General features: G+C 36.3%; 1 protein-coding gene across 5 annotated transcripts in view; it reads right to left on the minus strand.

The window, feature by feature from the left end:
* SEMA3C (semaphorin 3C) overlaps positions 1–26,281 on the minus strand; it is a 147,858-nt gene that overhangs the window by 28,115 nt on the left and 93,462 nt on the right. For all 5 annotated transcript variants that reach the window (XM_084897061.1, XM_084897060.1, XM_084897058.1 and 2 more), the window contains exons 7-12: positions 26,057–26,176; positions 24,524–24,666; positions 23,418–23,532; positions 22,157–22,226; positions 20,958–21,102; positions 10,996–11,218 (exon numbers count right to left, since the gene is read on the minus strand). In XM_084897061.1, coding sequence (XP_084753187.1) covers positions 10,996–11,218; positions 20,958–21,102; positions 22,157–22,226; positions 23,418–23,532; positions 24,524–24,666; positions 26,057–26,176 — 816 coding nt within the window. The remainder of the gene's footprint in view (positions 1–10,995; positions 11,219–20,957; positions 21,103–22,156; positions 22,227–23,417; positions 23,533–24,523; positions 24,667–26,056; positions 26,177–26,281) is intronic.

Here is a 26,281-nt window from a genome sequence, read left to right on the forward strand (position 1 = left end):
GATTGAAAGAAGAAAGAGTCAACAAACTTGAAGCCAAAGAAATAGAAATTACCTAGTTGCAAGAATACAGAGAAAAAAAGATTGAAGAAAGTGTAAAGGTTTTTTTTGGGCCATTGTGACATTATCAGATATATGTGTAGTTAGAGCTATGAAAGGAAAATAAGGATATATTGAGGAAGAAAAATATATGATGAAATAATGGCTGAAAACTTCCCCAATTTAATTTAAAAATGCTATGTTGAAGATGAAGGAATTCAGTGAGACTCAAGCTGAATATATATAAAAAGAACCTAAGCACATTTTATTAAAACTTCTGAAAACAAAAAATGTAGGAAGAAAGACTTTGAAAACAGCCAGAGGAAAAAGACATGTCATAAGAACAAGAAATATAATTACTGCTGACTTTTTATTAGAAACAATGGAGGCTAGAAGATAATGGAATGACATTTTTTAAATGCTGTGGGGTGTGTGTATGTGTGTGTGTGTGTGTGTGAGTTAATCTAGAATTCTATATCCAGGGGAAATATTTTTTTTTAAGAAAATGAAGATGAAATAAAGTATATTTTAGATAAATAAAAAAATGCATTTTTCCCCCCAGCAGATCTCCTGCATTTGAAGAAATGCTAAAGAATGTTTTTAGTCTGAGAGTAAATAATACAAAATGGAAACTTGGGTTTATGGTCAAGTCAGGCTAGGTTTTACCTCCCAAGAAAATTTTGGTAAAGAGAACCAGAGTAAAGAGAACCATATGGTAGAGTAAAGAGAACCAGACATGACCCTCTTTCCATCAGAGCTGTTTGTTTGGGATGCAGATATGTTTTGTAACTGCTGTAGCCCGTTGCAAACATAAGAAAAAGTGACATAGGACAAAGGTGATTCCTACTCCCTGCTAAGGAGAAGAGGCAAAAACTCAAAGAAAGAAGCTGGGCCCTGGTCAAACCATATCTAAAAACCAACCTATTATTGTGATTTTCAGTTATGTAAACTAATAAATCTTTAAGAAAAAGTAAACAAACAATGATATTTCTGAGAATTTTAAGTGAAGGTAAAATAACACCCCCCCAAAAAAAAAAAATAATAACAACTCAGCAGAGCTACTTGTGATATGTTACAAAGTGAAAAAAGGTTATTATTTAAGTATAATCCTTCTATATGAAAAGGGAATTATACTCTGTTTTAAATACAGGAATATTATCTTTTATCTGCAATTCTAAATTTCAAAAAGTGTGTTTTTATTTTTTAAAATTTTCTTGGGAGGTAAAACCTAGCCTGACTTGAACTTATTTGGCCACAAAAACTGACCTACACTTACTTGACACTATTTATGGTCTTTATTTATTAAACTTGGTTTGAAGATTTCTGTCTGCAGAAATAGTACTGTTCATTTCAGGGGGTGTGGCCCAAGGTTCTGAAGCCATTTTTACCTAACATATATGCACATATTATCTTTCCACTTTCAAATACTTCTGACTCCCAAAAGACATTTAGTTACAAATAAGAGAATATAAACAAGGATTATTTTTCTTTACATTTTCTTCCCCCCCCCCATTCATTTCCCATATTTAATTTAAACAATAAAAATAATAATTCAAGAAATATAATTAAGCAAAATTATAGCTAGAAGTCATGTTCTAGTTAAAACTAACGTGATAAAAAAAAAAAAAAAGAAAGTAAATATTCAAAGCAGATTGACTAAAGCTACTTTGCTAATTCAGGACACTGCCATTAAGCCTGCCTAATGGCAGTTATATTACAGGGGAGAGAGAGCCAGTCAGTACTCCTCCCCCATACGCTCAACACTGGGTGTGCATGTACTGTGCTCCATGATGGTTTTCTTTCTGCAGTTAGCTCTCAGGAGTGGATTTCCACTGTTCATTAATAGCCCAGTCAATGGCAGTTCATACATCACTATTGAAAAAATATATACCTACTTTCCCAAGCCTACAATAGTGTCATCTATTTTCATTTTATCTGTTCTGGTTTTACACTTGTAAACGGTGTGCACTTGAGCAAACCTGCCCCCTGCAATACACTTTATTTCTCTATGAAATGTGGATATAGTTTTTGCCTTACATACCTGACAAGGCTGTTCAAGATCAAAGGAGAGCACATATGTGAACCTTCCTTGTAAACTACAGGCAGTATAATTAACTTTACTTCCAGTCTGAAATTGTCCTTCCATATTCCCACTCTTGACCTCCGACAAATCATTTGCTATTCCTTTGTACCAGTTCTTTACTTTTATCTGTAATTTCGAGACAAATGAAATGCCTACCATACATTACCAGCAGACTTATCTACGATCTGTCATTATATTTTTTCCTCAGTTTTTCTTACTGTAGTGTACTCAAATTTAAGTAATAGTATAGAATAATTAGGTACATGTTATTTTTTGCCTGTTTCTTTCCACAAAAAAGTGAACTCTACGAAAGAAGAGTGCTTATATCTAGTGGAAAGGATAGCATGAGGATTCTTAATAGAAATTAGAAAATATTTATGAATGCATGTATACACTCATACATATTTATATTCAAGATTATGTATGATTAATTTCAAAACATAAAATATCTACTATACAGGTCCATATGTATATGTACCTGCTAAATGCTTATTAATTTCTAGGCAGTACACTTACAGGGTTACATACATCTCTTTTAACCTTTAAAATAAGGCCTACTTAAAGGAACTAAAGATCTTATATAATTTGCTCAAGGACATAGAACTATTAAGTGATAGAGGACAATATTTAGACCTAGGTTTTTTGAATGTCAAACTATGTTCCCTAATTCTTACCCTAGAATATGTCCAAGAATAACTTATTATAAATATTTTAATAAGTTATTCTGTATTTAACAAGGTTTGGGAGAAATCCCAACCAAAAATATAATTGGTCTTTATGAGGATAATCTCTGTAAATTTTAATTTGCCATGTCACACTGCCATATGTGTATGTAGAATTTTATAGGTAAGCAGACACATGCTTATAACTATTACTGCTGTAGAAAGTTTTAAACTTAGACATTTAATAGGTAGGTTGAAAAGTAGATGTGTAGGATAAAGTTGAAACAAAAATCTTAAGGCCAATTACTAATGGCAATTATACATGGAGTGACTAAATTTTAAGTTTTGATTTAGTTGAGCCTTATTAAAAAAAATCAGGAAACAACAAAATGTGCCAACTAAAAATTTTGACATAATTATTTATTCAACCTTGCTCATGAAATACATCTGCTATATCTAATGTATCAAAATGTGTTTAATAAGTTTACAATGTAATATGTTTATTTATTCTGGTTCTATAAATTAACTTTATCTGTAAAGTTTAAGAAAAACATAATTTAATATCAGACTAAGTGATATTCTATTAACATATAGATTATCATGGTTATTTCCTGGTAATATAGATAAAGAATACTCAAATAGGATCTCAGAAATGACTAAAATTAATTGTTTTATAATGTAGTAAATTACTAAAATGTACATTATCACTTTTCAGTATCCCGTAATGCATTACATCACGAATCTTTTTAAAAAAAAATTATTTTATTGATTTCTGACAGAGAGAAAGGGAGAGGGATAGAAAGCCAGAAACATCGATGAGAGAGAAGCATCGATCAGCTGCCTCCTGCACAAACCCTACCGGGGATGTGCCCGCAACCAATGTAAATGCCCTTGGCTGGAATTGAACCTGGGACCTTTCAGTCCGCAGACCGACAATCTATCCACTGAGCCAAACCGGTTTCGGTTCTATCACAAATCTTTTATTTATATTTTGAAAACAAACAAACAAAGAAGGACTTACTTTAAATAATGCAGGTGTATGTCCTATGTAAGGTTTTACTGAAGCAATACAGGATGCAACAATTAAGTTTCCGAAGATGCAAAACTGAGGTTAATGCTTTCTATTGAACCCTTTATCATTTGGGGAAGAATTACGGAGTCAATACATTTTTTGCTCACAAACTAACTGTTTTCCTGCACCATTTTTTAATGAGATGGGCTGTCTTGCGTTTGTTTTCAAAATTTAAACCACATACAGAAACCGGCCTGGAACATCCACCTAAGTTGCTGGGCGCTCAGGCAGAGAGAGAGGGCACCCCCTCCCCACCTGCTTCATTGGTCACCTGCTTACCCACAATTGACTTTTCCATGTTCATCCCTTCCTATTGCCTCCTGTTCACATCTTATTCTTCCCCCTGGAGTGGCTGTTCTCCTCTCAAACATTGCTGGCCAGTTAGAGCACAGGATAATGAGGTAAGCCGCACATTACAAGGACTCTCAGACAAAACTACCACATCTGACAATCTCACCGCTGCTCCTGTCATGCCGGCCACTCTCTTTTCTCAAGGTCGTCCTCATATTACTTCCTCTTATTCTCCTGTTACTTTCATGATCACTCCTTCTCCATTTTCTTGGTAAAAACATTTTATTTTCCTACCCCGTAAGTGAAATTCTTATCTGCATAGTCTCCTAGAATGACCTCAAAGAATTGTCATGGATTCAGCTAACACCTCCATTGCCAGGGATTCCCCTATCTGCATCTCCAGGAGAGCCCTCTCTACTAAAGTGTTATCCATAATAACAACCTCTTGGAATTATCCATATCGATGGTCTAACAAAATTTTAACCCCATGTGAGACAGACCTGGTCTTGAATTTGCTGTTCCTAATAACTTCCCAACCCAAGAAAGCCATTTAACCTTTGAAAACCTTAATTTATACAACTGCAAAATAGTGTCAATAATTCTATCTTATCGGCTTGCTGTGAGATTTTAATGAGATAATGAACCATCGGTAATAAATTCAGTCTCTGGTGAATAACAGGATAGGTGTTCCATTCAAAAGGGAATTCATTACTCTCCACATCTGTTTGCTGATTACATTTCCTGTGGTCAGTGAGTAGTATTTCTTCCCAGGTGTTTGCCAAGCCATAAATCTACAAAACACTTTAGACACTTTTTTACCCTCCCATATTTCCCAAATAAATTTATCATCTGATCCTTTCCTCTTCTTAAATATCTATCGAATCTGATAATCTCTCTTAACCCCTAACTTCTAATTCCTGTTTTAATATAGGCTCTCATCATTTCTTTTGGCCAACATACAAAAACTCCTTTAACTGGCTCCCCCCCCCCCCCCCTCTATTGATAATGTATCCTCCATACCATTACAAAGTGATCTATCTAAAATACACATGGGAAAAAGGGATCCAAGCTGGCTGCTGATGGGACAGCAAGATAGTGTGTGAGTGAGAGTGAAAGGAGAGTAAAAAGAACATATTTTTGAACAGTAGCTTAGAGGAACAATTCTTTTGGAAATAATTTTTTTCAGCAATAAGTCATTATTTACTTATTTATTTAATATATAAATATATATATATTTCAGAAAGAAAGGGAGAGAGAAACATCAATGATGAGAATCATTGATTGGGTGCTTCCTGCACACCCCCTACTGGGAATCTAGCCCACAACATGGCCCTGACGGGAATCAAACTGTGGCCTGCGGGTTCATATATAGGTCGATGCTTAAATGCTGAGCCACACCAGTCAGGCAGTCATATCTTTATTTTTAATAAATTATATTTCAAAGGTAAAATTTAAGTGAGAACATTTGTCTCTGGATTAGCAATCACTGTATGAGCTATCTTCATTTTTTTTTTCTTTTCATATTGCCCTTTTTGCTTCTCTCTTACATGATCAAGAAGTCATCACACCATGATTTATGGTTTTTCTTCTGACAATTCAACCATCAACCGTCATTCCACTCTGTTCCATTAATATTTCCTACTGTGAATGTCCCTGTGGAATCCTTGGCAAATGCTCAGATCTTTCCCGATTCTGCTTTGGAAAGCAGTGAACCACAATGTTATTAAAAGTCAGTGACTTACAAAGGGATTTGTTCCTTACTCCTGAGAGAAAGGGAAGTCTAGACATTATCCTGAGAGTGACATTCATGCACAGCTTCCAACTGACAATGGTATTTTATAAACTCAAATGCCCTGTTTCAGCTATCAAATTTTACGTGGGATATTTTTGGGAGTTCTTTAAAAATCAAAATGCCTAGCTTAGCAGTTCAATAAGTGTGTCATTCCAAGAGATGGGACTGCCAAAACTTGTTAGTTACTATGAAGGTAGTTACCCTGTAATGCTGCAAGCCAAACACATTTAGTCTTTAGTCACATTTGTGGCACACACTTCAAAACTCCACATTTTCAAAGGACATACTAGAGCCAACTTTCCAACTTGGTACTCACCCAGTTAAACAGAAGCTAACAAGAAGTATGAAACCGTATACCGTACTATATGAGAATTTTGGCAGAACATCGCATGTATCCTTATGTGAAAAAAGCATCATGACATTAAATCATCCTAAACCTCTAACATCCATTCATAAGAATACTCTCATTCTTTCATCAGAAACCACATGTCATTCTGATTCATGTACAGTACTAAAACTATAAATTTGACAGAATGTGTCTGAATGTGACCCAGGCACTTGCATGTTTTTTATAACCCCAGACGCAAAGGAAAAACAAAAAGAAATGCCTTCACTATGCTGTATAGTTAGCTTTGAAAAGACTCCCTGGATATGAGTGGAAAGTGGCAAAGTTAAAATAGAAATGCTAATCTTCTGGGGGCCCTTGTCTACTGTTTTCAGTGCTTCCTAAAGATTAAAAAAAAAAAAAAAAAAAAAAAAAAAAAAAAAACTTTAAAAAGGAGCAAGAAACGAAAAATACCCACAGCCCAAATCCCAAGAACTAACAAACAACAAACAAACAAAAAACAACAACAACAAAAAGCCATAGAACATCACAAATACTACTAAAGGATAAAATAAATCACTAACTTTAAAGTACTTTTTTTTCAAGCTGTGATCTTTTTTAGAGGGTAGTAGTGATGACTGGATGAAAGAAGGTGAAAAGATTAACCAAATAACATATACGTATAACCCATGGACACAAACAACAGTGTGGTGAAGGCCAGGGGGTGAGGGTGGACGTGAGGAACCTCTGCAATAGTGTCAACAATTAAAACTGATGTTTTAACAACAAAAAATAAAAATAGTAAAGATAAGAAGACAAAGTTCATTTTTCCCTCCCTCCCTCCGTCCCTCCCTTTCTTCTTTCCTTTTTTTTCTTTTTTCTTTTCTTCCTGTTATTTTATTTATCTACTAGAGGCCTGGTGCACAAAATTTGTGCACTGGAGGCGGGGGGAGGGGAGGTGTCCCTCAGCCCAGCCTGTGCTCTCTTGCAGTCTGGGGAGCCCTTGGGGATGTCTGACTGATGGCTTCGGCCCACTCCCTGCCATCAGTCAGACATCTTTAGCCCTGCTGTGGAGGTGGGAGAGGCTCCTGCCACTGCCGCTGCACTTGCCAGCCATGAGCCGGGCTTCTGGCTGAGTGGCATTGAGTGTATGCCCCCGTGGTGGTTCAATCAATTTGCATATTAGCCTTTTATTATATAGAATGTATTTATATCTCTATCTTGGTATCTGGCAGCACACAAAATATAACAGAACAGTCCCATGAGAATAGAAGGCCAGATTATCAGCCTCTCAAACTCAGCCAGAGTTGGCTAATTGTAACAGTTACTAGGCACTGAGAATCATATCTGCATTTCAACACAAAAAAAATTCACATTTTTCCGAAGACATCTTCTTTGCCAAGTAATATCTTCATTAAATTCCCCTGATTTTTCCATGATGGTCCAGAAACCATGAGAGCAAGCTTGCCTTATTGTGACAATAATTGGAGCATAGGGAAAGCATAGTATGCAAATTGTCCCCTTGACCGGGAGTTCTGGGAGTTCTACCAGGAGGAGGCAGGCAGCCGGGGGAAGTCAGGGAGTACCCAGCCGGCTGCCACCAGCCACTAGGGACCCTGTCAGTGCACGAATTTTGTGCACTGCGCCTCTAATTTATTTTTAATAACTGAAGGGCTCTTCTTTACTTGAGGATTTGGAGATATTATATTCTACCTAATACATTTAGATACACAAACCTAAGAAATCCTAGGAATAGTGATGTATGTTTCCCCCACGTTCCAGTTAAGAAAAGTATTTTATTTACTTTTAGCAGCAAACAAGCACTGATAACTTTCCTTTAAAGAAATTTTACCAGCAATTCAACAATTACTGGGGCAGAAAATAGTTTATAGTGATATACTGGTTGTTAGAATTTTGGGAAAATTGAAAGCACTCTTTTTTAAGTCGTAGTGTTGTCTGATATGGCCATGAGAATAAGGTTCAGTGATTAAGTTACTATCTCTTCAGACAGATAATGTTGGGAGAAACATTTTCTATTAGAATGCTCTTCAAGAGACCTGTGTGGCTTTGTCTGTGATCTTTAGGAAGTTTCCCACTAAAATTAAAGACATGTTCCTAAGTACTATTTTTCAAAATGACACAAATGTTTAAATACCAATGTAAAAAGTATATGTAAAGATGCCAGATACTGATGTGGTAAGAAAAGCCAAAGAACTTGTGTAAAAGCATGTTTCTTACTGCCTTTTATCTGAATAAACACTGCTGCACAGTTTAAAACGACTTGGAAATTCCATTCATGAAATTTACACATTTCATATAGAGTTACAAGAAAAAACAGCCTGGTTATAACATCAGGGTCCACATTAAGACAAGTTTCAATGAGACATTAATGGAGAGATTGACTCTAAAATTACCATTTCACTTCAGGAAAAAATAAACTTTTTTTTTTTTTTAAATGCAAACTCCACACTGACTGATCTGAGCCAAGACTAAAAGCAACTCTTTGTAGTCATTAACTTAGAGGCTACCTCTTTGAAGAACACAGGATATGTGCAACTGGTATTAGCTTTTAAAGTCAGTAATGGATTTAATTACATGAGTAATAGTGATTGGCAGAGTTATATTTTCAATTCATCTTGACAAATATTTATTGAGCTTACCAGGTACTGTGGAATGACAGATAGAAAATATATGTCAAGGAGAAATAGAACCTTGAGAGGAATGTGCAATAAGAACACAAATATGGAAGACTAGATTAAGCACTGGATAGAGGGTTTTAGAAGTGAATGAATTGAGTTTGAAGTATGGTGTCTAAAATGTTAACGGATCATGCAATTTGTGTTATCTAACAGTAAATTGTAAATGCAAATAATGAGCTCAGGAAATTTCAATGACTTAGAGATATACATTTGGGATTACAGGTTATTAGAACCAAATGAATAAATAAAATGGCCATAGAATATGTAAAAAGAAGACCATGGAAAGAAACTCCCGGAATGCCCACATTTCATGGGCAGGAGAAATGCAGGTAGGTTAATGAAGAAAATTGAGAAGGAGCTTCCAGAGAAAAGAGGACTTTTGTAACTTGTGACTGAACCAAGTAAAGAGAGAGTCTATAATGCCAAATGATGCAAAGAGGAGATGGAGGTATTTTAATGCATAAAGGCCATTGGATTTTCTTACCTTGGGAGCAATGAAGACCTTGGCAAAACCAGCAGTATAGCAGAGGTAACAATGGGTGAAGTTAGGTCTATTTTATATCCTAGCATAAGGTTTCGAAGCCAAGAATTAAGTGGAGAATAAAATGTAAGAAAACATGAATTAGAATATAATTGATAAAGAATGGCCTTGGAAATGTCAGGAGGGGATGAAATTAAAAGCAGAGTGGGAATTGGTTAGTCTGGGAGGAAGGATTATTCCTTGGGTATGGGGTAAGCAATGAAAGGACAAGTGGAAACACAGATAGGTCCAAGTGTGGGAGAGGATGCCAAACAGTACATGTCAGAAGCTTCTCAACCTCAGACCAGAATAAGCTGTAATCATATGAGAGTGAAAAATCCCTATCTGAGGTTTTGAGTATAATGATAAACAAGGGTGCAATAAGAATGGTATAAGAAAAGCAGACTTTGAAAATTATATATAGCCAAAAAAAAAAGATTCACATCTTAAATTGACTGAAGTTTGAGTGCAATTTCTTCCTTAGCTTGGAATACATATTCCACAGACAACTTCCATTTCTTAAACTAGTAGAGAAACTTACCTAATTTCTTGGACTAGTTCTAATACTGCAACAGGTAAGTAAATAGATTTCATCAATGCCTACACGGTAGTCAGGAATGTTAGAAAAATATTAAGATGTTATTTACTGCCTTACAGGCAATTTAGTTTCTTTAATTTTTGTTTTTTTTAGTAGTGGTCCTCAAAGTTTAGTGTGCATTAGATTTACCTGGAGGGCTTATTAAAACACAGATGGCTGTGTCTCCTCTCTAGAGTTTCTGGGTTGGAGCCCAAGAATTTGCATTTCTAACAAATTCTTGGGTGATATTGATCTTGCTCCTCTGTCTGAAGACCACACTTTGAGAACCACTTCTATGAGGCTAGCCATTCAACAACAGGTCTATAAGCAGGAGTATTTTCATTCAACTTGCCTATTGAAGTAAACTGACAAACTAGAATTCATTAAAACAGTACCATCAATACTTTTTAAAAAATCTGTATTTGGCTTATTAAGTTCACTTTCAAATGTTATCTAGAATAGTAGATATATATCATTATCATTGAAAAGTGGAACCATGTATTTATAAAAATGTCACAAAATTTGCTTTAGTTGGGAAACCACTTACCCATGCTTAAAATGTCTTCCTCTCTTCATTCGGGTTATTATCATTACATTTCACTATAATATGTGCCAGGAACTATTCTAGGTGCCATATATATATATATATATATATATATATATATATATATATTTATATTAATTATATTATATATTAATATATATTAATATATCAATATATATATATTAATCCATTTATACACAACCCTATAAAGCAGTTTATTTTACTTTATCAACTCCAATTTACAGATGTGGAAACTGAGGCATAAAGACATTAACTATCTCAATGATGGTCAGACAGAAATAAACATTGGGACCTTTTTGTTTTCGGTATCATAGTCCTTACCTATTATACTCATTTCTACACACTGAAGTATAAGTTGAGCTCAACTACTTACCTGTTCCAAGAAATAGGACATGGTATCTACCATCAGCGGCGTTCACTCGATCCACGGCTATCTTTGTGTACTTATAGTCCGTGCCTATTCGGACAATCAAGGGCCTTTTGTGGATCGGGTAGATGGAATTGTACATGAGAGGGTGGTTCCGAATGAAAGTGACCACATCATCTGGGAACTCCTTGGTGGTTCGCATATTGGGTGTAAATGCTCCTCCTGGGCACTAAAAAATATTTTTTTTAAAACCAAGTTAATAAAATACTTATTTAGTTTCAGTAATGATTAAAAGTCCTCAACTTTTCCAAATATTTAGCTCAAGTTGTTTTAAGTGTATTTGCTGCCCATTGAGGAGTAAACAACACAACTGTATATAGTACTATACAGTACTATCTGTAAAAAAATGAACATACAAGGTGTATAATTTGAGCATTTGAATGAGGCTAAGTCCACTCATTCTATTCTTTTTTCTTTTCTGAGAGGAGCTGACACCATTATGTATATAACTTTTCACCTTCCTCATCCATTACTTTCCTATTTCTTATTCTGTGCCAGATATAGTATTGTTAGGGGGGGGGGGGGAATCATGTGGATATAATCAAAGGCTATTACTGGTTAAAATAAAATTAGACTATCATTATTAAATTCACTCAGAACTCTAATGTGCAGGAATTTTATTCCATCTGATCCCTTCTCCCAAAAGAGTGTCTCTGAAGATGGAGCTTGGATTGGATGTGGTAAATTGAGCCTGACAATTCCCCTCTGGAACTGTCAAAAGAAAGCCCCAGTGACTTCTATTAACCTTAGAATAAAATCCTAACAGCCTGCGAGCCCCTGTGAGCCTGGCCCACATCTACCACTCCCTTCCCAGTTCTTGCTCTTCCGGAGCCTCAGGCATGCTCCCCTCAGCACCTTGGCACTCAGTCCCCATCTGAAACACTCTTCAAGCAAGGCCATGATCTTGTTACCTCATTCAGACTCAGTTGAAAAGTGTCCTCCTTCAAGGTGATGACACATATAAAAATAGCCCCCCTTCTCCATTTCCACTATCTCCTTAGCCTGCTTTACTTTGCTTCGGAGTCCTACTTGCCTAACTGTATATTATTATATTGTATAATACATATTTAGAGAGAGGAAGGGAGAGAGAAACATCACTGTGAGAAAGAAACATCCATCTGTTGCCTCTTGTACACACCATGACTGGGGATGGAACCCACAACCTGGGTGTGGGCCCTGACTGGGAATTGAACCTGTGACCCTTCGGTGTACAGGAGGGCGCTCCAACTGAGCCACATCGGCCAGGACAGCTGCTTGGATTTTTATTGTCTGTTTCTCTCTCTGGAATATAAGCTGTATGTTGACTTTAACTGGGTGTATTTTTGTTCATTGTTTCACCCTTGGACCTATAACAAAGCTGACAAATAGTACATATTTGACAAAGAGTAGTGAATTACTCTATTGTATCTGGCATCTAATTTTGGTGCAGGAGCTGTAAGAAATAGGGACCTCTATTCTGGTAAGAGGGGAAAGATGCCGAGAATCATGTTCAAAGGGGCAGATGGAAAGCCAAACTGAGTTCTGAAAAAGGACTGCTGGATGGCTTCAGCAGTTCTGGGCAGGGAGCATGACAAGGGCTTCTGAGGAGAAGATTCCATTCACAGGGCACCCGAGGCCAAACTCAAGGGTAGGCTGAGAGCTGCTGTAACCTGCTCACTAATAGAATCTGAGTGTTGGTGATATGAGGAAAGCTGTTGGGTATAATTTTATTTTTGTTTTGTGTTCATCTGAGTATCTGTTTATTGATTTTGGAGAGAGGAGAGAGGAGAGAGTAGAGTGGAGAGAGGAGAGAGGAGAGAGAGAGAGAGGAGAGAGGAGAGAGAGAGAGAGAGAGAGAGAGAGAGAGAGAGAGAGAGAGAGAGGGGAGAGAGGAGAGAGAGGGAGGAGAGAGAGGAGAAAGAGAGGAGAGAGGAAAGAGGAGAGAGGAAAGAGGAGAGGGGAGAGGGAAAAGGGGAGACAGGAGGGGGAAAGGGGAGAGGGGAGAGAGAGAGGAGAGAAGGGAGAGGGGAGAGGGGAGAGGAGAGAAGAGAGAGAGAGAGGACAGGGGAGAGGGGAGAGGGAACAGGGGAGAGGAGAGAAACATTGACCAGTTGCTTCCGGTTTGCATTCCTACTGGAATCAAACCCAAGACCATGCTTCAACCAAATAAGCCACCCAGCCAGGGAAGTTATAATCATTTAACACATACAAACATTGTTTATCTAACCCTATTAAACACTTGTTAATACCTCTACTTTCTGGGCGAAAAAACTCCACAAATAAACATATTTTGTCATATTTTTTCTTAAAAAGAAGACCACTGTTCTGGTTTTCATTTGTCTTCTTTAAAGAGGTACAAGAAAAAAGGAAAGCAAGGCAGCAAGCTTCCTGACCAGTAACAGTGGACACAGCATCTGTGGTAAACAGTAACAAACTGGAAAGTTACACCTTATCCAAAGGTGGCGATGAGCATTCATTTCCAGCGATTGTTCTATGCGGGAATATAAGCCAAGTGTGGCCAGAGTTCCACAGAAGATAGAAATGTGGAATTTTATGTGAAATCTGCCAACATTTTAATGTTGACTCAATGAAAAAGAAAACAATTTTAGGGATCAAATAAAACATGGCAGCCTCTGGGTTAGTCCTTGCAACAGCTATCCAATAATGTTAGTGCCTCTGGCCCAGTAGTACCAGACAGACCAACATCTGCAAGGAAATCTCAGCAAATTACGAATGCAGCCATGTTCATGTTCAATTGCATTCAGCATCATGTGTGACGCTGAATGCGATTTTTAGACTAACTTCGACCAGTTAACATTCCTAGAACTTTTTACAGGGCCAGTAAATATAGCTCTCTCCTTTTTTTTTTTTTTTTTTTTTTTTGTAGAAAGGCCCAAGGAGCAATTAAATGACTTTACTAAGGAGAGATAATGAGACGTCATAAACCTAAGCCTCTTATTTGTTACCCCACTAACTAGACTTTCATCTGGGGTTCACATGTTTTCTTCTGCAAAAAGAGGCGTTGTATTTAAATATGAATGTTTACAAATTGCCCACAATGGAGATCAAATGAGGATAAAGAATTTCATTTGAGGGTATTCTAAACTGATGAATGTGTTCCATACTTCTCACAAAGTATAGAATTACGGGTGTTTTCTACCCTCATTCTTCATACAAAGTGGAAAAAGGGAAATACATTGCTCACGGAATGAATACATGGAAAGAACAAATGCATGGGCAATTTAAACAGTTCCAGGCCTTCATAAAACACCACTAATTATGGTCTGGGAAGCTGAGTTGTCTCCTTAAATATTTGCAAGTGCTCTCATTTGTAAGTTCCAGAGAGATCCAAGGTTAGCACATACTACAGTTTGTATAATTTCCAGTTAGCAATTATTTCACGTGCGATAAAGTGTTTAAATTATGTCTTATTTAGGGGTTTTACTTCATGATCATTAAAACTCAGATAAAAATTATGTTGTGGTTGCTCAAAACCATAATTATTAATTATATTTTTTCAAATGTCTCCCATTTGGAAATTCCATTTATAATATTCGCAATGGACGTCTTTTTTTTTTTTAGGAACAAGTGACTTCTAGGATAAGTTTACTTCAAAATCACAAAAGAATTCTTTTTGACAGTAACTAATATTTCCATTGATTCATGGCAGAAACTGTACAGATAAGACAGAATAAACGACAATGATGGTGACCGGAACAAAAATCGATTATCCTTTGCAGAGTCTCTATCTGAACTTGAGAGTTTGGTCAGGGTAAGCCTGCCGAATACAAATAAGATGTGATCAACTTAGCCCTCATCTTGTGTCTGAAAGCTTGTGTCTTAAAATCTAAAGATAATATGACATTCACGCACTACCATAAAATAAAGCCTTTGTCCATTCATTAGGCTACCGTCTCATTCCTCAGAAAGATAATTCTACTCCACAAACAGTCATTAAGTAAATTTGGTTAAACTTCTCCCTTAAGTGTTTGTTTTTCTCCAGTTCTAGCTTTCTGTCTATCAAGCGGTGATAAGCACTCCTTTTCTCAGTAAAGACATTTTAAGTGTTTTGATTACTAAAGTGTGAGGTGAAACGCTAGGGACAATGAGAATGCCATGTTGAGAAGTGTCAACAGTGGTCGCCCTGGCTTAATTCCGTTCCTATTCCCAGGTATCACTGTGCATTGCTGACCTCTGACGTTCCTAAATGTTCTCCCAATCCTCACACCCCTTCTACTAGTTTTCATCATTAATATATTCTATATTAATTCATATGTCCATTCTCTGGACAGCTTTTGATCCAAGAAGCATTTTGATGTGCCCAGTAGAAAAATGAAGAATAAAAAGCTGCAATTGTTTTCTAGACACAAGTATTCTGGTAAGAAAGAGGGACGTAGTCAAAGCAAAACAAGACACAGAAAAGGAATTCAAGACAGATATAAAATAGAGAGCTTGGTTCATAACCAACTGTCACATATGTTGAAGAGTCAAAATTTTAAGGGGCACGTCTGTAATACTTTCAGTAATAAAGATAATTTTTTAAAAAAAAGAGTCAAAATTTTTAAACACATTTAAAATGGTGGAGCACTTAAGGCCACTAGGGTCAGTGATGTGGTTTAGAGATAAGTAAACAAAGTTGGGAGTATTTAAAGAATTATAATTTCTGGGGCATTGTTGGGTCATGGAATACTAAGTGGAGAAAAAAAGTAACAGCTGAGGCTGAAAACAGCAGAAAATAAATGCAAAACTAGTCAGAGAAGGAGTTATTGGCATGGTTAAGGGGAGCTTGACCTAGCACTTGAAAGATGAGTGGTAAATGGATAAATAGATGGACTTAGAAACATTCCAGAATCTGGGCTAGTTACTAGCATTGGTCTATAAAACTTGTATTCTGGGGAAACTGACCTCGTGTTTAGACCCTTGGTAATCTAGGCCCTTTATTTAAAGCCCGAACAATTACATAAAGTATTGCGCTAATGCACCAGCTGGCCCTCATCTTCCTCACATTTCCCTCTACTTCTGAAAGAACCCCCTGCTCAGTCTGCTAGGCCATGCAGAGCTTCTAGGGATCACTTATTCTTTTCTTTCTTTGCCTTGTAATGTGTAGTCAACCTTTTCCTAAGACATCCTTCCTTACCAATCCAACTAATTAACATCCAACTGTCCTACAGAATGAGCTCAACTCATATATTTTTACATGCCTTTCCAAACAAGGCTGATGGACAATCACTCCTCTAGCCTGCAATATTTATCGTCTATTTTATTCATGTGAATTTTTGGTTTTGTGATATGCTTTTTATTGATTTTAGATGGAGGGAAAAGAAAGAGAAAAAGAGAGAGAAAGAGAGAAAAAGAGAGAGAGAGAGAGAGAGAGAGAGAGAGAGAGAGAGAGAGAGAGAGAGACAGAGGAACTCAATGTATCGATATGAGAGAGAAATATTGATTGGCTGCTTCCTTTGAGTTCCCTTACCCAGGGTGGAAGCTGAAACCCAGTTATGTGCCCTGACCAGAGAATCAAACCCATGACCTTCTGATGCATGGGACAATGGTCCAACCACCTGAGCCATACTAGCCAGGCCTATTCATACATTGTGAATGAAGTGAAAAAGTATGCTATTTGAATTTTCATGTCTACATGCCCTACTCTATTTAATAAAAGAGTAATATGCAAATTGACCATCACTCCAACACACAAGATGGCTGCCCCCATGTGGTCAAAGAGGGCTGCCTCCATGTAGTCAAAGATGGCTATGTGGACACAAGATGGTTGCCACAAGATGGCTGGCAGTGGAGAGCAGTTGTGGGCAATCAGGCCAGCAGGGGAGGGCATTTGGAAGGGACCAGGCCAGCAGGGGAGGGCAGTTAGGGAGACTGGGCTGGCAGAGGAGGGCAGTTGGGGGAACCAGGTTGGCAATGGAGGGAGTTAGGGGTGACCAGGCCAGAAGGGGAGGGCAGTTAGGGGCAATGGAGCTGGCAGGGGAGATGTAAGGCCTCGATCAGGCTGGCAAGAGAGTAGTTAGGGTATGAACAGGCTGGCAGGAAGAAGCAGTTAGGGTCACTCAGGCAAGCAGGTAGGCGAGCAGTTGGGAACCAGCAGTCCTGGATTGTGAGAGTGATGCCTAGCTGCCCATTTAGGCCAAGATTGGGCCTAAACGGGCAGTCAGGAATCCCTTGAGAGATCCCAGACTGAAGAGGGTGCAGGCTGGGCTGAGGGATCCCAACCTTTATGCACAAATTTTGTGCGCTGGGCCTCTATTGTGTTTAATATTATTATAAACTTTAATGTTTTCAAACATCTAAGAGACATAGAAATACTTCTAATGTAAGAACAACAGGCTGATGCATATAATCAAAAAAAAAAAATGCTAGCAATCAACTTCTCTTTTTCTTGCCAGCACTATGTAGATTGAGAATTTTTTGTGTTCTTTTGCTATACCAGGTACCAGACCTGGTCAAAGCAACACGATTGAAACTGATGGTTCTGCTCCATTTCTAAGTAGATATTAAAACTGAACACTTTTATTAGGCTCTGTTTTAACAGGATAGCATGTGCAAACACAATCTTCTGCAGAAGCTCTGTACACATTGCAACGGGATCATGTAATATGTTAGCTCAGCCACAGAGAGAATCTGCAATCTTTGACTGCCCTTTGCAACATTCCAAAAGTGTCTTGTTTCTTCCAAAAACTTGAATTGCTTATGGAAAAACATTATGACACAATTGTCAGGCTTCTTCCTACTGATTTAGACTTGCTGGTTGTGGCAGTTTGCTAACACAGCTATCAGTTCTGTTTTAAATGAAGCACCTACAGGAAACATTACAATGAGGGTATAAGATTTCTGCCAGTGTTATTTCTTTAAGAATCCGGTTATATATGTATGAAGTTGGCCTGGCAACTACTGAGTATGGAAATAAAGTATGGCAATCACGGTTGATCCTTCACTGGGAGGATTTCAGAGGCAACATTCTTAACCCTAGAAAAGAGGGGATGCTCTGGGTCACTTGGCTGCAGGTCTTCTGGCTCCATGAATGGGATATGAAATCCTGGAAGTGCAGGGAAGACAGACACTGGCCACTCTGAGCCAGAGAGCTGAGTCCGTGGTGTGTTGTTCAGTAAAGGGTGGAGGGACCGAATCTTCAGAGAGGAATGCTTTCCTGGGAGAAGTTCCAGAGGTCGTTCCTCCACCCTGCCTCTTTGGTTCCCGAAGGCTCACTCATTTGACTTTTTTTTTTTTTTAAATTTAAAAGAGCTGCTCTTTCCTCAGCACCAGATGTAAGAAAGCCCATTACGGAAATATGTCTCAAGTACTGATGACTCCCTTTTTTTTCACGGAGTCAGCTCCAGATGCTCGCTGCTAAGCCCAGGCTTCTTCCAACACTGCTTTAGGACAGGGAAAAGAAAATGCTCATCTGTAGGAGCTTGGGAATAGTGAGAATGGGACTGCTGGCAGGCTCTTCTAGTTTCACACTTGTTTACTGTTTTACTAAAAAGGGTTTTTCTATCCCCACCTTGTATGTAAAATAACTGCTATCTGATGTGAGGGGTTCTCGCACTGTGATGCTCAGTGTCCCTTTGATCTGGTGAAAAGTCGAATGAGCACTGGGTTGAGGGAGGTTTCAGGGGGGAAAATCCCTGACTTGTAATATTTTCCAATTTCCATAGTGCAAATACTCCCACAATGCTCTTCTCAAGTTATTAGCATGACGTCCTTACTTGAGACTAGGTGCACTGTTCTCATGAGTTCGTATAAACTGGACTCCCCACACTCTCATTGCAGCTCTGCAGCCATGAACCCTAATTAAATTAGTGTGGCTAGCTTTTATATGCTTTATTTGTTTATCCAAGGGATTTCTCTTAAGGTATACCTGAGTTTACACATCTTCTGCACTATATCCCATAGATGTGTTTTCAAAGAGAAATGGGTAAAAGTATATACAATCAGCCCTGGCCAGTGTGGCTCAATTGTTTGGAACGTTGTCCCATGTCCTGGAAGGTGGTAGATTGGATTCCCAGTCAGGGCACACACCCTGGTCAAGCTCATGTGGGTGGCAGCTGATCAATGTTTCTCTCTCTCTCTTTCTCAAAAACAATAAAACCTTTTTTTTTTTTTTTAAAGTATATGTAATGACAAACACCTCTAAATTTTCTGTACTATGGTGAAGCTTCAAATATCAACTTCAAATATCAAGTCATTCTCAAAAATGTGATTTATCTTTGAATACATTATCAGTGAGTCACCTGGAAATGCAAGAAATGCTGTAAGTGAAAAAATGAGCACTTTTGAGTGACAACGGAATTTGAAAGTTGCTCAATTCCCCCTTTACTTGTCCCTCTCTTATGTAATGTCTGGTTTTCATCCAACACTCCCTAAACTGAGGTATCTTAAGATGGGTATATCTCCTCACTTATTTTTCTTACGTTACACAAAATAATTAAATGTTTTTATTTCCCCCTCTTTTGTTGACCTATGAGCATCATAAAGAGGTAATTTAAAAGGAGATTATGAATTCTATGATAAGACTGTGTTGCCAGCCATAATTGAGTATGGTTTTTAAAGTTTATTTTTTTCCTGGATTAGTAGCAATGCTGATAATCTTTCCAAAGTTAATTAAAAGTTAATTTGCTAATAAAATTATTAATCTTTCAGGTTCCTAACAGGAGACCAAACTTGAGCCCTTTTAGTTTGAATAAATAAGTTCTTCAAAATCTTTGCAGATAATTTTTTCTATTGTAAAAAAAAAAAAATTGACTACAGTACAACTTAAGATGATAAAAAAAATAAGGAAGTAAATAACACTTTGTAAATAGACTCTAATAGTAACTCAAAAAAAACAAAGTGGATCAACGATTGCTAAGAATGATATGGAATGGATATCTGAAAGCATACTGGCAAAGAGAATTTCATATTCAAGTTAAAAAAAAACTTAAAAAGTAAATATTATTTTAACGACTTTATTTTAATTTTGTCCATAAAATCATTCAATCATTATTTACTCACATACACTCTATTTTATTTTGACTCTATTCTATGAAAGCACAGACATAAGAAAATGACATTTCTCTTGATGTCAATTGTGTAGCATCTACATCTCCTCTCAATCAGTACACTGCACGGCATTTTACAGAGACAGAAACTAATCAGTATCCTAGTATGCAAGGCAGCACTATTATGGGTCAAATAAAAAACTAATAGTACGACTGTGGTCATTGTTGTCCTAGAAACATTTCAATTCCAATCTGCCAGTGCACTTTCTATAACTTCACCTGAAAAAAAGTTAGTTTTAATGTACTCTTTAATATTATTAACATTGCAAGACTCAGATATATTTGTATGCCTTGAAATTTTAGAGTTTATAAATTGTTTGAACTGTAACATCACTTTCACTGATATTATTTACTCACACATACCATTTTCTATGAGAAATAACAACATATATGTTTAAAATAAATATACTCCTTAAATTGAAGTATCTCCACATGGTTTATCTCTAAATTAATTCTATTAATTTATCATCTATTTTAGTTAATATTTCTTCACTAAAATAGATGATATTCTTTAATATAAAGTAGAGTTGTGAAAAGCAACTAGCATTCAAATTCTTAGGTTTCCCACCAAAAGGTTAACACTTTCCAAGCTTTGGTTTTTATGTCAATACAATTAGGAAAATATCTCTGTCCTCATACATACCCAGTGGACTTGAAATCTAAATAAGATTTATTAGCAATAGCATTTAGAAAAAAATATAGAGAGTGCTATAACATATATAACATGTTATATATCCCAAATCTGGAAAGCTGTGACCTGAAAAATTATAAGAAATATACCAGTAGGTCTATGGTTGTATTTAATGACTGTCAAATTGATTTATATTATTAAATTCCATTTTTTTAGAAAGAAAATAACAAAGATACTTTTTGGATACTTACAGTTCCAGGGCGAGGATATGGAATTCTACCCTGATAGGAGATCAGCTGATGATTTGGACCTTCTTTGTGGGCAAAAGGACCATTAAACACAGTCTGTATATCAGATAAATGATACACGCACACTGCTGATCCTTTAAAAACTGAGCTAAAAAAATGAAAACAGAAAGAGATCCATTTTCTGACTATTTTAATTTAAACACGATTTTAAAAATAGAAGCCAAAATTCATAATAAAAAGTTGGTATAATTCTTCATGGAGAAATTCAATTTTATGGTATACATTGTAAAGCTAAAAAGCTTTGACTATTTTGAAATAAGCCATTGATACATAAAGCATTAAGACATTTAATTCATTCATGAATGTAATAGACAATAAGTTATAGAAAAGTTCTTAATGTTTCTGTAATATAGTGTACGTTAAAGAAGTTTCTAACTAGTTTATCTTAGAAACAAAAATTAATTGATTTATTTAAAATATGAATTTGAATTCTAAATCACTATCAATACTATTATAATTTAACTGACAGAAACAAATTTCATTAATAAGAGAATATCATATCTCTTTGTCTTGACTTTTAATGTGAGAGGTTATCCCTAAATAGTACTGGAAAAGTCTGAATCATCATTATTTATGCACTTTCTCTGCTAGTCACAGAAAAAAAGAGGATCCAAGAAGACTCAGTAAGTTACTTTTAGTCAGTAAAATCCCATAAACTTAGATTGGATCCTTAATGAAAACTATTGGCATTGTCACTAAGGCATATTGACAGAAACCAACTTTTCTCCAACTCATGTATTTCCCTTAAATTAGATGCATAATGGAAAACTTAGATGACCAATGAAAACTTGTATACCCATTGAAAAAACAAGGTATATTACTAATTACTAGAGGCCCAGTGAACGAAATCATGCACAAGTAGAGTCCCTAGGCTGAGCCTGGCCTCCATCACATGGCCTCTGCCACCCTGCAATGCTACATGAAGCTTCCCGCCCCGGGAAGTTCCCTGGTGTTCAGGGCCGCTGCCCCTGGACTGCTCTGTGAGGCGCCCGGGCCCTGCACATGCTCTGTGAATCCCCCCCCCAATGTGACTGCTCCATGAGCATCCCCTGCCCTGTGACTGCTCTGCAAAACTTCCCCTGGCTGCCGCCACTCAACAGTCCCCAGTCCTAAATCATAAGATACAATTGTTTAATAATTACCTTGATGTTGTAAAAATGCCATACACTAGTGTTGTCCTTGGATTATCAGTTTCAAGCAGAAATACATCCTCTATAAAAGAGAAATATCATTTAAGTTGCCAAATATTAACTGTGTTTTTAAAATTTACCCTAAGAAAATAACTTAAACTATGAAAAGAATTCTGAAAGAGATTCCTGCAGGATCATCCCAACTCTAAAACTAAAAGGAATTAAATTATAGGCACATGATAAAATAAATGAAATAAAATGTCATACAACCACTAACAGGATTTATGAAGACTGTGACTTTATGGAAACCATGCTAACAAAATAATATTAAGTGGAAAAGGCACAATGGAATATAAGATGAACTAGAACCATGTAACCTTAAACTATTTCTGCTACTTTTTTTCTCTGTATTTCTTCTTTTTTTTTTCTTTTTAATTTTACTGATTTTTCACAGAAAAGGAGAGAGAGGGATAGAGAGTTAGAAACATCGATGAGAGAGAAACATCGATCAGCTGCCTCCTGCACACCCCATACTGGGGATGTGCCCGCAACCAAGGCACATGCCCTTGACCAGAATCAAACCTGGGACTTTCAGTCCGCAGGCCGACACTCCATCCACTGAGCCAAACCGGTCTCGCCTTTTCTCTGTATTTCTAAATATCCTTTAATTATTTACATTTTTCTGAGGTAGGGTTAGAAGTTATTACATGGAAGAAAACTTTTGCACAGGGACTTTTTTATTTGTACAAAATTTGAATTTTTTTGGCTTATGGTCAAAGTTGCTAGTGATATTTTTCATTAACGATTTCTCTGACAAGAAGAAGCTTAAAGTATATTAAAGCAAAGACAATGGTATAGACAATAAAGTAAAGTAATAAACAACAAAACCTGGAAGTAACTTTCTGATTGAAAACTGCAATTAACAAACTATTGTTATGATTACAAGAAATGTCTGTTTTTAGTGACATTTTTTGCAAATAAAATTCTTGCTGAGGAATACAAAGAAAGAGGTATTTGTTGTAAATTCACAGTGAATTTAGGAACATATCATGGAAAATTCAATGAACTAAAGTTTTAGCAATGCATTCAGATATAAAACAAATTTTGAAAATACTTAAGAAATTGAGAGTATCCACATCATTACTTCAAATTGACATATTGTTTATGCTGAAAACATCCATGTAAAACACATCCTCTCCTGAGAGTTTATTGTTAAATTTTATAAACTCTACAAAGTCTCTTTCAAACATTTTTCAGATTCACATCCATGTACCTAATTCATCGAAGTGTGTTTCCGGGCCATCTTCATCCGTCACTGAGCACACCAGCCTGGCTTTCAGGAAGGTAGTCCACTTGTTGACAAGGCTACGCAGTCCACCCGTGTCGTTCTGAAACCGATTTGTGAACACATTTCATTTTTCTTAAGTAAATACTGAAGTCTGTTACAACTTGTAGTTGGTGACTTGTAATCTGAAGGATGACTATGTTAACCATATTAGAATATCAATATTTAGAGAGGAATATTTAAGATATATAGTACGTTATAAAATAGCCATAGGTTATATACTACGTATTATTCTTCTACAGTGTTGCATCATCTGGAACTGTTTTAAAAAAGAATTTAATGAATATATTCCCTAAAGCTTTATAAACATAACAATCAAGGATGGAAATATTTGTAAAATGTTACAGAACATAATTTAATGTGCCTTTTCTTTATACCTCATTGTCTCCCATATGAGTACCATATTTTCCGGCGTACAAGACGACCCTCTAATTTTACAGTTAAAACATAGGTGTAGGCCTATATTCGCTGTATAAGACTACCCCCCACTTCCGAGGCAACACCAGTTCTTTTTTTAATAGACCGCCTCTCTGACTCTGGCCAATCTGAGCAGGCTTTTTACTAGAACACAGTGTCGTCTTATACGCCGGGAAATACGGTATTATTGTACACAGAGAGCTTGCAGATCCTACTGTGGTCAGCAGAGTTGATTTACACTTAACACCAAATGGCCCCCAATGGTTCTGGCTTTCTCCTTCATTTCTCTGTATACCTAATCAGGTGCTTTAATATACCTATTTCCCCAAACAGGGCAGGAAAATGGCACTGGATTCACATTATGCTAAATGAAATAAGTCCTACAGAGAATGACAGATATGTATGATCTCCTTTTTATGTGGGATCTAAACAAAAGCAATGACAGCTCATGGATGCAAGAACAGATCAGTGGTTGCAAGAGACAGTGAGATGTAGTAAAAGTGATTAAAATGGGTGAACTCTGTTTTTTATTTTTGTTTTGTTTTGTTTTTTGGGGGGCTGTTGGGTGTTTGTATTTTTAGTTTAAATAAATTGAATTTTAAGATGTTAATACTTACAGGACATATTCTAGCGATCATAGAATGAATCTGTTTTGTGCTTCTGCTATTGTCAGTCAGCTTCTCCTTGAAGAAAAAGTAAATCTTAGCATCGTTTGGATCAGTTCCATCCGGGATGACATGTGCATCTACAAACATAGGTTCTGAAAAGGAATACAATGACTGTAAATATATTCTAAAAATATATGCTAAAAATCCATCTACTGTTCATCCAAGTAGACCACAGACACATGGCTTCTCCATCTTTGGTGTAAAACAATAATTTGATTTTCATAGGCAAAAAGTATAAAAGCAGTAATTGTATTCAGCCAACATTTTAAATGTCAAGTGCCACAAAATATAGTTATAATAAGACAGGTCAAACTATTTTTCTCTGTCTACAATATATTCTGGAAGTTCAGTAAATGCAAAAAAAATCTTTGTGCACTGATGAGTTTTGAAAATTTGGAAAACTATTCTACCAGTTATTTCCCTTGGAATCTCACAGTCATTTAATGGGGGGGAAAAGGTTTGTTTTTCAAAGTGTGGTTTTTAATCCAGTGCATATAAACTCAAATTCACTGAAGCAGAATGGAATGAGGAGTGGGGAGTCCAAGATCTGAAAAACACATTTTTAAAAAAATACAGTGTATGAAATAAAAGGGAAACTTTTCAAGGAAAAAGTGACGTCATTCGAAGACATAGAGGGATTCCTTATTTCAAGAACAAAACAACTTTTAGGATATTCTATTTCCAGATGTACCAGAGGAATAATCTGAAGAAGAAAATGGACAATCAACGCTTTCTTGTGCTGGTCGATCAGTGAAACAAGATGCTTTACTGTGGTGATTCATGCTTAACTGTGCAATGTTAAGTGAATTGCCAAATTTAGGGTGAGCTAGAAATTTCCCCCTGGGTAAAATGGCAAAGACCTTCGTGGTTTCTTACTCCTCTCAACAATAGAAACTCATTGAAATTGTGCTTTAAAGTCAAATGAGCACCTTCCATGATGTGAATTCCATGTGATCTGGAAGTAGTTGAAAACTGACAATCATAAAGTTATCATACCTATGATTTCTATTAAATCTTAGTCAAATTATGAGAAAATAATATATGCCAGTTTTATAATGTAGAATCTAAGTGTAAAACAAATATAGTTTCTGAATATACCCTATTTATTTTATCTGTCATAAATTTAGGGAACTTTTAGCTTTGACATTATTAAAACATAAAATCTAAATGCACAAATAACATATTTAATTATAATATGTTACACTTAAACAATGAGGACTTTGTGTACAAGCACGTATGAAGAATATCACTCATTTTAAATTTATATATTCTATAATGATTGTATGATGATTAGTAAAGAGTTAGCATATGACCATTTCAACTGTTTATTTATCCTAAACTTTTAAAATCATAAAGTCAAAATTACTGTCACTGACAACATGGCACTGTAATTTATTTTGTTTTTACCAGTTTTGCCCAGATTTTATTATGGAACTAAATAAATTAAGTCTAAAGCATCATCCTAAAAAAATGTGTTCTTACCACTTAGCCATTTGGAATTGTGTTGATCAGTTCTGACTGCATTTCTCTTAGTTAGACTTCGAAAGATAGCAGCATCTGTCCCCATAAAATCTATATACATTCCAGAGAAAAGTTCCTCATCTGTGAAAAAGAAATTGTCAACACAACGTAAATGTTTTTTAAGGCTATTTCCAAAGTCAAGGAGAACTTACTTAATTAGATGAATATACATATTACAGTGTTTAT

This window comes from Pipistrellus hanaki, assembly GCF_964339955.1.
Source record: "Pipistrellus hanaki genome assembly, chromosome: 10".
NCBI classification, from domain to species: domain Eukaryota; kingdom Metazoa; phylum Chordata; class Mammalia; order Chiroptera; family Vespertilionidae; genus Pipistrellus; species Pipistrellus hanaki.